The sequence below is a fragment of the Lingula anatina genome, chromosome 3, assembly GCF_051362555.1.
Source record: "Lingula anatina isolate TDL-2025a chromosome 3, LinAna3.0, whole genome shotgun sequence".
Taxonomy (NCBI): domain Eukaryota; kingdom Metazoa; phylum Brachiopoda; class Lingulata; order Lingulida; family Lingulidae; genus Lingula; species Lingula anatina.
The window spans coordinates 8,635,320-8,652,455 of record NC_141769.1 but is presented as its reverse complement, the minus strand read 5'-3'; the positions used below and the strand labels follow the sequence as shown (position 1 = coordinate 8,652,455).

Genomic DNA, 17,136 nt, shown 5'->3' with positions numbered 1-17,136 from the left:
AAGTTCAGACAAACTGTAAAATTCCTCGCTTGAATATCCTGTTTGTGACATAACATCACTTCCTATGGCGTTATTAAATTTATTATTTGAAAATGTATTGAGACGTTGGAAAAATTGTCATATGATATTAAGTTTATCACTGGAACTCCTTTTACCTATAACGTGTCAGCAGCCGGTTATGTAATATTATCTTCTTACATAATGATAATTATAAAATTAAACAGTTCTTCGATGTAATGAGTAACCCCCTTCTCAAAAATCATTCTGTCATGTAATGATACACCACCTGATTTGAAATGTTTCAATAGAAATAGTGAAAGGCGAAGTAGAAATTAGAAAGACACGGAACTTTGATTTATCTCACTTCATGTTTTATCTTTTCAGGAGGTAGATTGGTAATGTGGAGGGAAGGCACAAAACAAGCGTTTACAAACGCAGTGTTTTAAAAAGCAGTTCGACTATTTAGCCTTCCATGTCGGCCTCGTTTCCACTTTCAGTATTGCCGTTAGGGCTCTGACCGTCTTGGTCATATAGAGTCTTCTCCAGTTTAGTAATTCGTTGTTTAAGCCGCTGTTGGGTGCTGTTAAAATCTGCTAGCAAACGAGCAAATCTTGTATGCAAGTTATCAAGTCCGAGGTCTACTCTTTCCACTTTTTCTTCAACAGTTTCTTGTTTTCTTTCCTCTTCAATCATAGCCTCCTCGTCCAACAGGTTATCTTTCATCAAAATTTGACGTCCTCTTTCGATGAGAATTTTTTTCGCTTCTGGGTACTCTCGTAAAGCGTTCCACAAGTCATCTTTAGACAAACAAAAAAGGTCCGAATAACCAACGCTGCGAACGTTAGCGGTTCTTCTATTGCCCGTCTTGTTCCCAGCAATGTTCAGGATACTGACCTCCCCGAAAACGCTGCCGTCGCTTAAAGTGGCGTAAATTGTTTGGCTGTCGTCGCCGACAACGTGTAGCTTTCCCTTTTTGACTATGTACATTTCCCTGCCTATGTCCCCTTTACGACATATATAATCCCCGGGGCTAAAGACTTGCAGTTTCAACTTGAGAACCAACTGTGCCAAGAGGCCCGGTTCACAGTCCTGAAAAATACTTACTTGCTTAAGAGTTTCTAGGTGGACATGTATGGCAATCTCTGCCTTCAGTTTTTCAGGAAGAGTCGATAATATTGCTTCTTCGTTCAACGATTGCTTGTTGGTCCAAAGATAATCGAACCATTTTATGACTCTCCTTTCCAATTCTTTACCGACCTTTCTGAACTCCATATACTGTTTAACACCGTCCATCTTCTGCTGAAACTCGGCACGACTGGCGTTCATGTTTGTTATCATGCTTCCTACATTACCCACGATGGTGGCAAAAATTAAGACTCCAATCAGAAAATCCACAACAACAAAAATATATTCACTGTCTCTCTCGGGCTTGGGTGTTTCTCCAATTGTGGTTAGAGTCAGGGTCGACCAGTAAAAACTATACACATATTTTCGTGATAGTGGTTGAAATTTAGGTATGGTAATATTAGGGTAAACCCATTCATCGGATCCAAAACCTATCACCATACTGATCAAGAAATAGACGTTGGCATTCCAATGGATAATGATAAGAATATACAGAACAAGGTTCAGAATTCTAAAAAGGTTCGGGAAATTCGTCCTTGTTTCCGTGCGATCGAAAAACTCTTTCATGCGGTAGAACCTGAGTAATCTATTGAATCGAAGCCACGTAGCGTGAATGGAGGTGAATAAGTAGAATATATCGGTGGGCAGTATGCTGACCACGTCGAATTTGAACCCCCATGTCCTCACGTAGTTCAGACGTAATTTTGCAGGGTCTCGAACCAAAAGCCCCTGTTCAAGATAACCTGGAAACAGAGAAAGATTTTGGATCAGTAAACAGGAAAAATGCGTTATCATCATATAATTGTTCTTTGAGTATTCGCTTTTCAATCAAAATGTTCATTCCACAGGGGGTTTTGTACAGAAAATAGCAACAGAGACAAGCAATAGAAATGCACGCTTGTCTAGACATACACTGATGCTCATAAGTTAAGCAACACCCCGATTTTTTCAGAAGTTTCTTCTATCATGATCATTATTTCATTTGTTGGTGGAATTATGCATATTTCTTTCATATTTTATAAATAACTTATTCAAGTTGAATATTTCGGTTAAAGAAATACACCGCACAGCTTACTGTAATAATCAAAATAACTTTATTAACCAAACGGTACTAAAATATGCCAAACCATGTGTCAAAAAAGTATGCTCACACAGCAAAAAGTACGTGCTGATTAAAACAGCTTATTATGAAAAATTAAAGTTCGATCATTTAAGAATTAGTTTTAATAAAAGAAGACTGTAGATAATAGATGATTAATCGTCTATTATGCAATAAATATCGGGTGTGCTTTCCCTGGTTTTGAACAACAGCTTCACATTGTCTCCTGCAACTTGCCACCAAATTCTGCCAATCTTGCTTTGGGAGCCGGTTCCCTTCCTCAGTTACTGCATGCTGGACCTCTCTAATGTTTCTAACTGGAGTTTGTCTCTCATTTACTGCCCTGTCAATCATATCCTAAGCATGTTCTATTACATTGAGAATTGATAAATATGCAAGCCAATCCAAATGTGGGATACCGCGCTGTTGCAGCGCGTCTTGCACGGACCATGCTTTCTGGATGGGCGCATTGTCCTGCACCAAAATGGTTTTTCTTTCTGGATTTGCTTGAATGTGTGATTGTATGCACCCCAATGGTATTTCGTCTCTGTATTGTTGACCAGGGCACCTCCCTTGAATGACGTACGGTGGCAATTTTTCATTGTTTGGCTGATATGAACTGGTCCTGGTGGCATAATCGAACCAGATATCTTCATCTCTTGCGTCGGTCAATATTGGTCTACCAGAAAGAGGCTTGTCCAATACATAACGAGTTTGGCGCCATTTTGCTACCAGCTTGGACACTTGACTTGGTGCTGCTTTTTTGTTGCCTTGCAATCTGTCTCTTTGGCACCCCAGCACGATGACCTCCCATTATTTGCCATCTGATTACCTCGTTGAGTCCTCTTCTAACCATTGGTTGGTCCAAAATAACAAATTGTGCCCATGAAACTAGCCAAAGTTGAAACTGGAAGCTCCTCATGGCATGGCCAAACTGTGTTTTTCGCAAGTGGCACCCCCATTGCATATTCTATCGTGTCCAACAGTAAATAGTACTCTAATGTCACGGTCCAGTAAGTCAAAGTAAAAACAAAAGAAATATCTAGCTACTGTACAAATTTTGCCTCAATAAAAATTTTGGTTGCTGAGAAATTCGAGAAATAAGAAAGTGTTGCTTAACTTATGAGCATCAGTGTAAGACTCCCATTTTATAACATTATCATTAAATCAATTCAAAATACAAACCAATTTAATTAAAGATTCAATTTTTTTTACTTATGAAACAATGGTACTGTACGAAAGTAACAATTGCTTAAAGGTCAATAAAATCTTTCAGCCCCCTCACACCCAAAACCCCCAAACCACGTTTTATATCAGTTTGCTTGCACGTTTTTGCTTGCATTTGCGAGCATGTGAAGTCTCACTTATGACGTGTGCCGATCTACATGCATGATGTGGGCATGCGGCTTATCCTATTTCAAATCAGCACAAGCTCTTTTAAAGGCAATCAATTATAAATTTACCTAAAATCCAGCCCTGGTAAACTAAATCAATGTAAGCGTGGTATTTACATACTGTTTTCTGTTTTTTTCCTGGGATAAAAATGTCAAACTCTTACAACCGTCGACAAAACATTGGGGGCAGTAGGCGTAATCAACATTATCCTTTAACGGTTTTCCCAAAACTCTGCTGCCAATCTCGTCAACAAATACTGGCTTTTCTGCAGTTAATACTAGCTCTTTTTGCTACGACGAATATGATTATATAGGGGCTCTAAGTTAGTGGACCCGGGATTTCGCTAAGGGGTGGGGTGGGGATCAGGAGGATGAAATGTAAAACAACAGACAAGGGCAATGCCACTATATTAAGTTAAGCAAGGGTAAGGAAAACTTTTTCTCCTTTGGCTCGTTATGCTGTTTTTTTCCTTATTATTATTATTTTTTTTTTGGGGGGGGGGGGTGATAAGGGGGTGTGGACCACTCCGCTGTGTACTATACGGATCTGTCACAGTTCAGAAAGCAACGATTGATCAAGCTAACATCAAATTTAACCCTGCTGCCACAAAATATAAATACCTGTTCTGAAATGTATCACCATATCAAGTATGTACACAGCATCGCTGAGGTAGTCTAGCGTCAGCCACAGGGGCACGTAGTTTTCTTGAAGCTCCCAAAACACCGCCCTGGCTATAATAAATACTATGTTGTATAGAATGGATAGGGAGATGATTGCCAACCACTTGTAATACAGCGGCTCCGAAGGATCTATCACCCAATTCTTAAAATTTCTGAAAATAATAAAAAGAAAAGATGCACCAGAGTTATCAATTTCATTAGCCTGTCTAGAAATAAATTGCAGTCACTGATGAAGTGTTCCAATCAGCAGTAGGAATAGTGTATTTCTGAATAAATTTAAGCTTGACCAAGAGTACATCTACACCCACAACTTAACGCAACGCTGGTAAGTTGGACAGAACGGGCAACAGGCAAATTTCTTAGTACCTTCCTGTAGAAGTAGTAAAAAAAAGGCTCAAAAGGACTTCCTGCAGTATGCTGAGAGAGAGAGATGATGATGATGTAATAATGGAGAGAAGGAAGAACAGAAGGGAGGAGAGGGTCGGCTTGGGGTGACAAACGAATAGATGGAAACTGATAAAACGAACAAGAAAGAAAGAGAACTTTACCTAAAATCTGAATCTTTCCTCCTATGGACAATTTTTCCCTCCTCGTCAATAATTGAGCTGCCTCCCATAGCAAACCGCTCCAGGAAGGAGTCTGGCCGTCTGTCCACATCGCTGTGGCGTTTCCCTGTCGCCCATGTATGGATTGTCTGAATATGTAAAAAATTCAATTGTCTGAATGTGTAAAAAATATTCAGGTGCATCTCATTGCGCTTATTGTTAATGATACTTGCTATAAATAATGAGTTTCTTCCGAGAAAATTGCACTTATTTTAATCTGATGCGTCTCATTAAAATGCTTCAAAGCAAATCTTGGGTCGTTTTCATAAAAGAACATTCTAAAGTATTAAATAACTTTATGATATCTGGTCTAATTCAGTTCAAAATAAATCCCTAACAGTCCACTTTAATAGAGTGAACCTGGGTATGAAACATTTGCCATACATTTCTTATGATAGCCCGACATGTTATGGTATGGTATATAGTATGATATGATCTGATGTAACAAAACTTGATCGGTTTGTTTGATTCAATTCTCGTGTAAGAATTTGCTGCCCTTTTGCTCGAGGTAATACATTTGACTTTCCTTGTCCACAAGATGGCGTTCGGATCGATTCTGTGCCCACGGTTTGCGAAAACAGTCTTTAGCATGTGAACGCTTGTAGTTGTGTAATTATTGATCACGTGTTTTTAGTGCACTTCCCCCTCTAATAACAGGCTATGTGATTTGTCTGTGTCTGTAAGCTTCAAAGCTATAGATTTGTTGGACATACTTTCCATTTCAATGATTGAGTTGGAGCAGGAACAGATTGATGTCTGTCGTCATTTTATTGAATCAGATCTAAACATATTAATCTAGATAACGAAATTGTTTTTGATGCACTAAATGAAACACTTGCTAAAATGACAACATTACATGTGCAGCTTCAGTACAGTCTAACTAAGATAAGATGCATTATTCAATCAGGGAAATAATGTTATTTTATAAGTTCATGTTCTAGCCTCAGGTGACAATGTTTTCGTAAAACATTTGTCATTTGGTGTCCTTTTTATACTTTTGGTTATTTATCATCAATTCATAGCGAAAAGCAAATGCTTTGTCCAAGATACAGTGGGTTCAATTAATGCAAAGTGCCAAAGTCCTTCAAAATTAACGCTATTCCATAGACAAATTTAGCACAGAGTCAGGGTCTTGTGAGGCTGAAACGAACTTTGATGACGTCTTCTTTGGTAACGTGGTTTAGTGGTCCCGGTCCCTACAAAAATCAAACAGTCGACGGAGGGGAGTTTATCGAAACCCGTTTATGTAACTTCCTTTAAGTCCAAATTGACTTGTTTTTGGCTGACATAAAGATGATAAGTATTACATTTAGAACTTCTTACTGACATTACGCATACAAAAGAAATGGCAGCAAGAACAGGTGACAGTCATGGATTGCGCAAATGGAAAAGTCGAGTGTCTGTCAACGTTTGAGTTGTCTTGTTTTAACAAGCATAAGCTATAGACAGAGTAAGCTCTTGACTGAGTTTTTATCAAGCAATTTCAGTCACCCAGAGACAGATAATCTCGTCATAAGTCCGCACTGTTAAGACGAAGCTATTTAATCACCAACTTCGATATTCCGTAACAGATTTGACGCAAAACACCTAATAACAATTACACTGTACAAATTATAGTCGTACCCCAATTTCGCGATATTCTAATTGAAGACTTATTATTATTATTATTATTATTATTCGAAATTTTCTTTAATCCATTTTAGAATATTATCCATAAAAATGGCAATTGCTATTTTTTTTCAATTTAGTGGCATTTAGTGGCATGTATGGCAATACATATACATGTAACAGGACCCCGTAGCCAACGTCACATCCAAAACTCAACTAGTTGGAGACAAAATGTGATACTGGGTACATGTATGGATAGTTTGAAGAACGTACCTTTTACACCAAGATTGATCGATATAGGCTGTCTAAATATCACTTTTTACATATCAGGCGACAAATTCTATTCACAATATGCCAGCAAAAGATCAGGAAAATGTAACGTGGGCTCTCATCTAAATACGTAACGCTATATGCCAAGCAATGCACGTTATAAACGTTTTTTTTTTTTCATTCAAGAATAATAAAATATACGGAATTTCGCTTTTAGACGAAATATCAAAGAAAATGTTTGCACTTTCCTGAAAAAAGGTCAATTTAATCTAGAGATAAAAATTTTATAAAACATCGTTCAGACGGAATGTCTTTCATGATTTTCATCATTCAAAACTATACCCCCACGCTCCAGTACTAACTACTTTTGTGGGAAGGTTGTGTGTGTAGTGAATTTGAAAGATAAATGAGACAACGATTTCACCAACTCACCTGTAAGGTTTTCACAACTTTTCCGAGTGTCGTCTGATAAAACCTATCTTCTTCCGAGCTTTGTTGCTCAATGCGTATTATCTCCGAACATGCATCGTCTTCAACAGGCCTTAAACTGCGGGGACTTAGCTGTCCATTTTCCACTGTGGAAACCACTGAACCCCTTGCTGAAAGCCCCGGAAGATTGGGGGATAACCGTCTCCCATCCGTAGTTTCGGGTCGACCCGGGACGTCGTCTGCAAATGGATGTACTGCTGATCGTAACGACATAATTATCGTTTTGTTCAGTTTCTTTTTTAACGTTTTAAAGTCATTGTTTCATAACGAATGACGTCATCGACTTCTAGATGTGCCACTGATCGAAAATCCATTTGTCTAAATGTGTCCTTGTACAGCGTGTCAGCGGATTGTGGTATCTTTATTTTTTATGATCCACATGGACCTCTGTCATCTCTTAATTCGCGCGTTTTAAGTACATTGTTCGAACATTAACATCACTGGAACCAATGTCATTCTTTTTGTAGTTGATTCAATAAAATCATACTTGATGTGTGGTAAATAGCATCGTGTTTCGGGAATCAGGCAATTAACAATGTGATCAGGATCATTCTTTTATCTATTTCCGAGCACTGTCGTAGGCTAAAGGTCTGTTGTCTCATATTTCCCAATAAGTCTGTACATGTTGATCTTGATTTCGACCCTGTGATATCGTCTGCTGTTTTTTGGCGCGAGTTCTTCCAGCGTTCTCTGTATCATTAAATACAAAGCCGGATGTAGAGGTATGATATCGATCCTTGAACAGAATACACAAAAAGGTAAAAACATCCGAGTTTCTAGTGAGGTAATCCAAATGCGTATATTGTTTTGAATCAGTTTTGTTGACAAATTCAAAGACAATGTCTATTAACTTTCTTCATAGGATGCCAAAGTTTTGAAGTCTCCATTTTTGTGAAGGCACTTTTTCTCAGTTAATCAGATGTCATCTATGTGAACATGAAGTACATCTTCAGTTGTTTGTGTTAAGAGTCGCCATGGTGTTGTGAGTTTTGCATCTCTGTTGCCTAGTACAAGTTCTCCATTGATATAATTTGGAAAAGAACAGCTAGCCTGGTAAATTTGATACAAACGATTATCGTCGTCTACTGAATAACGGCATTCTTATTCTGTGAACCAATGTAATTGTCGCACAGCGTTATCTCCTGATATGTCATATGTAAAGAGCTCCTTATATACGTTAGGCCCACACAAGTTTTCTGTTACACAAATTCTCTGATGCCATTTTCTCCCTAAAGGTCATACATGATGGACTGCTTGCATTCTAAGTTGTAGCGCGCTGGCTCGAATTTATCTGGAAATAGTAAAGACACACAATAAACACCTGAAAGTAAGGAGTTCGATGAATTTAAACACGAAAATTTGCTATTGCGGAGAAGTGAGAATCAATGCCAATTTGTCAACATAACTCAGAACTTGAAGAGAATGTAAATAAATATCATCGTACAATTGCGGTCGTAGCAAAATCAAGTTGTTCTTCTATAGTGTGGCACAAAACAATTTTGACATTAAACGAGGAGCTCTTATGAGGTTTTCGTGTTTGCGCAATATTCTATAGCGGCATGATCCATCACAGTCCTTAGAATCCTGACACTTTGACATCAACGTCGGATATTAGATCGTTCATCAACGCACCGCCGTATACAGTCCTCATAAATCCGATATATAAGAAAAGTTTATCTTTAAACTCCGTGGATGGTTTTTAAGTATGTTATATATTCAGTGTCGTTCAAATCTGGCTCCAGCCTATACTGTAATGGGTTTAAAAAACATGAAACGCGGGAACTCCGTTACTGGCCGTTTATTTTAAATGTTGACGGAACCAATTTCATAGGTCGTCGTTTTGTAAAATGTATTTTCTTTCACATATGTCAAAATAAGTAGATAACTAATTCTAAGTAATACCTAATGTCCAATTCTTTTGGAAACTGTTCTTGACTGCAATGCCATTCAAAGCGGGCAATCCATCCCCAAAGCCCGCGTCTGCGTGGAAACCAGAAAAATTGACAGTGATATCTGTATTACATAATATTATAAGAAATGGATGGTTTGTCTTTGTCTGGGTTATTGACCTTAAGCAGAAATCCAAGTCTTTGCGATAAGTATCATTTATCTAATCTGTGACCGCTCTGATCAATATAATCTGCTTACGATATTGGATTATGCAACATTTGGTCCGGCGATATTATGAATATTGTCTGGAGCTGGGGCCCGCCGTGAGTTTGATGGCTCTTACAATGTATCGCACAGGGAGACGAATAATATGTGTGGATTAAACACATTGCGTCTGTCTTTGACATTTATAAGTCGCCTGTGTCACCACGACGGGTTCTCTATTTCAAACGCAATGCAATAATGGCGGAAATTACATGTTGCTCTCTGCCTTCTTTGTAACCAAGGATTTTGTTAGCAGTGACAGAGCCTTTCCGTCGTGCCAAAAGAAAGGAAGCCAAAACAAATTAATTTGCCTCTGTGGGCAGGCCTCATATTGCCGTAAAAATCCTCCACAGCCTTCCCGTTAAACTTCAGTTGTATGGAGAAAATACTGTTAACTTAAAGGGATAGCAACTCTTCGCATGAGATCTATATTTCACAATAAATACTTTGTAAACAACTCATAGAAATATAATATATTTTATTTTACCACAAAAGCGGCCGTTATAGCAATTGATCTAAAATCTCTGCTTGTCATCGGACCACGTGACCTCCATAGATGGATATACTCTGTAATAACCTCTTAAGAGATTATTACAATAAAAAACTTTTTAGAAAAAAACCAGGGACTAACTTTGAATGTAGATATCGATTCATTAACCACTGATAAGTGTGGGAAAATTGCTGTTTACCCCAGAAAAAAATTTTTTTTTTCAAAATGAACAGTTGTTATCCTTTTAGTGTTAAATAGAAAATTACGGTTCGTCCATCTATCTTGACATCCGGAACGTGTTCAATGGGTAAAGATAACCGATTATTGTAATATACTTTTTGTCTTATAAGCAAGGCCGAGATTTATTGCCTTAAAATACCGCATGGCAAGACAGTTCACTGCATTTTTATTTATTTGTTGATAATTGACATGAATATATTGCTTTAGTACTTAATGCAAAAACTGGAACAATCACGGGTTTAATTATACTTTGAAGCTACAGAGTAAATTTATTCACGATACAGATCTTATCCACTTACCATATTTCAGTTAAAATAGCGTTCGTGTTTAATAACTATTATACTATATGTGGGCAGTGTCTGTCACTTTGAGCTACTACTGGTGTACACGAAACACACAACAAGAGCATCCCACCTCCATGAATAAAAATGCATTCAAGATATGTCCTAAACGAGTCCAAATATCAACAGAAATTGCCCTTTGCCGAATCTCCAGCGAATAACGTATCTGACATGTAGCGGGGGCAAAATGAATGCCGGTCAAATATATCTATCAAACAACCTGACATATGCCTATCTAACAAACACGACTCTGATATCAATTTGAATGATAATTGTACTATCGGCAAAGAGCTCTGCCCTTTGGAATACACAGAGAGATAGAACGAACAACATTGGGAACGACCAAGCATAAAAACAATCGATATCTATTCCGAAAGGAAAATTAAATAATAGCTTTAATTAAGATTCCGCCTCTGTACCAAAACCCGAGTTGATATTTTTTCAGAACTAAATTGAAAATGATATTTCCGTGAAGAAATCCTTGAAATTTGTTTTCACCCTCAATGGAACATTATTTAAGGAGAGAATCACACCTAGAATTGCTATAGCCCTATCAAGAATAGCTCTTGCAAACAACAACAACAACAATAATAATAATAATATTCAATGACTTTCAAACATTTGAGCACTGTCCCAATTTTCTCAATGCCAAATGAGAATTAAAAACGGGGCTTTCTTATGTACCAGTTACTTCTCTTTTCACCAAAATAGACTCCGAGATGAGGGATTTCTTCACATTATCTCCTCGATGAACCCTAGTTTAGTTTCGCATAATCAAACAACCCTGACAGTTCAAGTGTACACGAATGTAAATGTGGTTTGTTTCCAGCTTAAAGAGTTTGCCCTCATTTGATCTAGTATTTCTGGGAATTGGATTGATCGATCATATGTGTCGTAGAAGAATAGCACACGCGATGACAAGAACTGATACATGGGGAGCAACATGTTGTCCGATAGACTGCTTGCAAAATACCAGTAAACCCTTGACCTGACTTGATCTTCGTTCACTCTATCCTCATTAGTGTGATAAATCCATATGTCTTAGTCACCTTCATAATCTTTAGATTCAAATACGATCTTAATTATATGAAATCCGCCAAAGAAATTACGAGGAATCGATTGGGCAGTCGAAAAGCACAATGTATTTTGTATAACCATGGCTTCCAGCAGGCAGAAAGAGAAGACCTAAGAATAAAAGGCACCTACCCCCATCTTTTTCGCATAGATATTGCTTTTTAAAATGGCTTTTGTTAAATGCAAAACCACACGTGTTTATCACAAGTTGAGACATCCTGAACAAACATGTTTTAAGTAGTAAAGGTACCAGTACAGCAGCTAGCGGATATAGTTCTGAGGAAAATGGTCGCCTTATTTTTTAAATACCCCCTTTAATTAAAAAAGTTGTTAAATAAAAAGGAAACATTGTGATATATTGTAATCTGTCTGAATATTGAATATATGTTTGCTAATGGTAATGAACGGTTACATATAATAGCTGTTTAATGGTTAAGGTTTAGGATGATGTCAAACTGCTGTATCTCATGGAAAACAATCATTTGAGATTTTTATACAATTGATGATACATCGTCAATATCTTATGAAGAAATGCAAAATGAATGTGCATTGAACAGAATTTTGATAATACGCAGTCACAGGGGAGACAAATAACACTGCAGCGTACTGAAACGTGACGACAGTATCGGTTTACATACCGGTATGTTGTCCATTTTACATAGGCACAAACCTGAAATTGGTTTAGAACAATGGAAAACCATCTACCATGGTCCTCATTTACACGCTATTGTTATCGTGTAGACCAATCACTACGTCTGCATTCAGTGAACTACCAGAGAAACGATCTCGTCATTAGGAATTGGTGGTAAACCGTGAGGCATATCATACAGCACATGGTAAATTTGTGCTTAAGAACCTGTCATTTTGTCAATCATCAACAATACATTATCATGCATTGGTTTGGTTGCTATGTCTTGTTCAGATTCAAGAAAGAAGCTTATGTTATAGCCAGTCTTTCAAAACAGCGTTGACAGTTATATTTAAAGAAATGCACAGCTATACAAACTGTAAAAAAAAGTATGACCTACCTGTGGTCTTTGCCTTGTACTGTGGTCTCAAAACGATCTCATTGGCAATGTCAGGTATATTGTGACATTATATAATGGGAATCCAAGTTCAGTGCTTCACTAAATCTATGATTCATAAGTTCACAACGCCCAAAGTTCACTAGGTACTGGTTAACAACTCACAATAAAAGATTCTTCATAGGAAAGGAATTGCCTTGAATATACCTTAAGGAAATACTTTGCATATGTATAATAGATCTTGTAGAATATTTTACATATAAAACATATTGTTTGCATTTCAGTCCAACATTATTTGACAATCCTATGCTCTTGAATGTCTATTTGAATGGATAAGAACTCCATATATATATCTATTTCTTTTTCAGATAACGAAACATATTCCGCTCTGCTGATATTTCACTTTCGCTGTCTCGATGTAGGCTGGATGATAATAATATTTAGGTATGCTTTTCCTACCCAGACATTCCGCTAGTCTAAAAGTCTAAACACAAAGCATATATTCCAATAACAAACACTTTAGGCAAAGTTCATTGCTGGTTTACTTTCCTTATCATTATATGTTTTGATCACAATTTCCTCGAGTTCCCATAGAAAAGTAATTAATTATGGAACACCTTACAGTCGACATTTATGAAGATCGTGATAAAGGGATAGGTGATCTATTGGGGAAATGTCTTCGATATTGGACAGCTTTCGTGCTGTAACAATCACATAAGATAGCATGTCATTCTCAACGTTATTTCCAATAATGGGCACTTGCGTAAAGGAAACGTCGATGAGATGAACCCGTACATGTAAATGCACATGCATTTATAGGGTTTCCCAAAGTGATCTCTGCCTTTCGCAAAACCAAGCCGTTAAACCATGCATTGAGTCAGAGTCAGCACCTAAGATAGCCAAATCCTTGCATAATGCTGAAAAAACAAGCAATTGTTTGACAGATTTTACCAGGGGGATATGGGGTTTCTCTGGAAATATATATCCGTTGAATCAAACCGAGATAAAGAAGTCGGCAGAACTCATGATTTACCTAGCATGATTATAGATATGTAATTCTCTTATGAACGTATTCCTGGCATTTAACTAACGTTCATATGGAAAGTAATTAGTTCAGCATGCAATCTCTAGATCTCAAATGAGAATGCATCTGTTTTTATTTAAGCCGACAGTTTTGCATGCCAAGTATTGGATTACACTGCTGTCATTTTGCGACAGAGGACGGCAGTGCTTAGTATTAGGGAAGATTGCCAGCTTGACATCCGTTATTTGAAACTCATCCTTTTGCTTTATTACAAAGATTATAATCAGACTTTCAAATAAGTGAGGATATAGTGCACGTGGCAGGCTTAGGATATGCAAATGAGTGCCCCAGGAGAGAGAACATGCGAGACTCTGCGAGAAAAGGGAGGGCCAACAACGCTTTCGAACACGTTTGGCTGGAAAGGCGAAGGCACCCTGTAGAAAACTAACACGCACGTGGCCGCTTAGTGGCAAGAATGTTTTTCGAGGAAGCTATTCAGACAAATGATAATAATAAGCAGCTGATTTGCACAGATTAATACGAAAGTAACCTGTAATCGTAGTAATCCCAACAGATTAGTGCAAATTGTCGCTCTTGTTAATTTCACAAAGGCCAAGTTCATATCTGGATCATAATGTAATTTCCTATTCATTGGCTGCATTAACACGGGATTGAAAAATTGCATCTGCACAAATGAAGCTCAGTGAAACGAAATAACCCGATAGAGAACAAATCCGATATTACAAAAAGTAGATCTATCCCTGATCATTTATTGCTATCTAGCTGATTAGAGGGCATGATGATTCTTCCCTTTGGAGCCGTTGTAAAACAGAGCGACTAGGCAAGCAAGTACTCCGAGGTCCCTATCGCTGAGACCAGTCTTATCATTTTTATAAATCTTTCACTTTCAGCTTAACCACGGACCTGTTGCTTGTAGCCCAAAATTATTGCTCACAATCTTAATAACCGGATTATTCCAAGATATTCCAAGAGAAAGTTCAGTAATAGAAACTAACAATTACATCTGTGTTGTAATTATCCCCAACCCACGGTATAGATTATGCAACTACGCGTAAGGGCTTGTTTTTTCCTTATCGCCACAAAACAATCGCCAGCAACACGTCTTACTTTATTAATGTTAAAACAAGAATTTCTGATATCACCCACAAACTAGCGACTTCTAATCCATCTCCCCCTTGTGTATTCTTAATAGCATCAATGTCGACAGTTTTCTTATCTTATTCACGTTTTAACAACCACTAGCCGCCTCTATAGGTTTTCCCAAACACCTAAATGAGTTTCAAATTTAATATTGCAATCTTCTAATTGAAAAGAAAAATCTTACGCGCTAAACTAGAGTGTTCATAGAAAGGACGTATTTCCCCAGGGAAAAAACTGAGAAGGGAAATAATTTGTGTTGTAGATGAAACGCTGTGCTTATCTGCTGTCATACTGCCTTTTACTTTTAAGGTCAATAATTACAGTTAGCATCGGCGCACACCAGTTTATCATTTCTGCCGTTTCTTTAATCCACCCCTTGTTTTTAGAAACCCGGGTCTCTTGTTGGCATTGGTCGAAAGGTAGAAAGCCAAGGGAATCCCCCTAGTTAAGAACTAATGGCATGTAAAATGTTCCGAGTTTCCCTGTGTTAGTATTGTATTCATTGTATTGCCAAAACGGACATAGCATGGAGATAGCAAAATAGTTGAACGCTGAAAAATGCACAACTTGTTCCTACACCATCCCAATAAATATCACACTTGGCAATGAAAGAAAAAGACAAACGCTGAGTAGTTCCAACATCATTTGTACATTCACCCTTATTTCTGTCACGATTCTTTGTTGAATGGTTAATTGGATTTCACGTTGCCCCGATCATTTACTTTAGATTCACAAGCACCAAGCGCCTAGCTTGCTATATTGATGCACGCAACAGCACGAAGATCACGAAACAGCATGGAAGAAATCTGCTGCATGCAGCAAAGTACACCAAAATGGTGCTTAGTAAATACACATATCACTATCTTGAGACATTTTGTATCTATATAACTATATATCTAGATAGCAAAGGGAATGTCTAATATGGTCCTCCCACGCCCCCCTCCCTCCGCTCTCCCCCAGTATAAATATGGATGCACTTCTTCATCTCCATAAGCTATTTACTTGTTTTTTTTTTTATGGAGACAATCATTAAGCAAACATATGCAGTTTGCACCGTTAGCATCAAAACTAATTACTGTGGCTTTATCTCACGTATGGAAACCATTACCAACACTTGATGAACAGCAGAACGTCAAGAAGTGATCTTAAATCAATGGTTAGATCCGTGCATCGCAAACTTTGATGTTGATTGTGGTATTCAGAACGTCCAAAAGAACAGCATGATCAAACGTATTTAGTTCTTAATACGGAAACGTCTCTACGTCTCCTCTTAAACTTAATGTTTATGTTGAACCAGGTGAATAACTGAATATCTTGTATTCTCTGTGTACAAACGAAGTGAATATATCCTTTACATAACGTCTTGGAAATCATAACTATATCGTTTTGACATATATTGCATACTTCTAAAGGATTAACAGGTTGATAAAAATAAGATACACATATCTCTGAAGTAACGGACTTGAATATTTGTAAGAAACATGTATTTTTAAGGATTTGTCGCAGTCTTAAAGGATATCATCTATTAAAATACAATTTGATGTTAATCACATTGAACATACTGACAAAATGTATGTTTCCAATGCGCTCGGTGTCATCAACAAACCCGGTGCAATTTTTAGAATTAAAATTGTTAGATTTTCATCAAAATTGATGTCATAAACGTCTGTAATCAGCAAAATGTTGTCACGTTTTCAAAAAGAAATAACGAGCCCTACCTTTCAAAAACACAAAACGGAATTTTTGTGTTTCACGTTTACCTCGCTCCGTTCTCAATCTTAATCTAACTGAAGTCACCGCGCACTGCTGTGACGGCTTCGTTCTTGATTGCGATGAAGTTGTGCGGTAAGTTACCATGGAAACAATTCGTGTTCTCAGTCTCAAGTTGTGGGTTTTCGCATCACTGGTGATTGTCTTGTTATCTTGTGATGTATACAGGGATATTGGATTTGCCAACAATAGGATTTGCCTCGAGAGTGGTATTCATACAACGCACTGAGTTTTAATATTGTTTGCCTCGACACCATTTAACGGACATTGACAGACATATATAATATATGAATTTTGTCAAGTCGTCACTGTGATTTAAAAGTACATTCGTAGCAATAAAAAAGGAGTTCGGATTGCCAGTAAACTAGACAAACATTTAACTGTGATATTTGAAATGTATTTGTAAAAATCAGTTCAGTGCTACTGACAGATTATAGAAATATGTACGTCATAGGCACATGTGCCACTTGTGTGTCAATAACGTACAGTTCATGATACGCAATAAACTGACAGATCGGGCATCTGAATTTCTTTGGGTAATGTCTGTTTAGTTTTTCTGACAGCAGAGAGCTACAATGGAAGGCAT

At 37.6% G+C, this 17,136-nt stretch overlaps 1 protein-coding gene across 3 annotated transcripts; it reads right to left on the bottom strand.

The window, feature by feature from the left end:
- Positions 1 to 67: 67 nt before the first annotated feature.
- LOC106158168 (cyclic nucleotide-gated channel alpha-3-like) lies at positions 68 to 16,776 on the bottom strand. Of its 3 annotated transcripts, none has more exons than XM_013534063.2 (5): positions 16,499 to 16,776; positions 7,215 to 8,562; positions 4,848 to 4,993; positions 4,240 to 4,451; positions 68 to 1,868 (listed from the first exon to the last, which is right to left on the bottom strand). In XM_013534063.2, exons 2-5 carry the CDS (start codon positions 7,482 to 7,484, stop codon positions 463 to 465), a joined length of 2,034 nt encoding a protein of 677 aa, XP_013389517.1. In that variant the 5' UTR covers positions 7,485 to 8,562; positions 16,499 to 16,776; the 3' UTR covers positions 68 to 462. The 3 variants fall into 3 exon arrangements, with proteins under 3 accessions (XP_013389517.1, XP_086865566.1, XP_086865567.1); XM_087009440.1 differs by lacking the exon at positions 16,499 to 16,776 and adding an exon at positions 12,599 to 12,842; XM_087009441.1 differs by lacking the exon at positions 16,499 to 16,776 and adding an exon at positions 9,174 to 9,250.
- Positions 16,777 to 17,136: the final 360 nt, after the last annotated feature.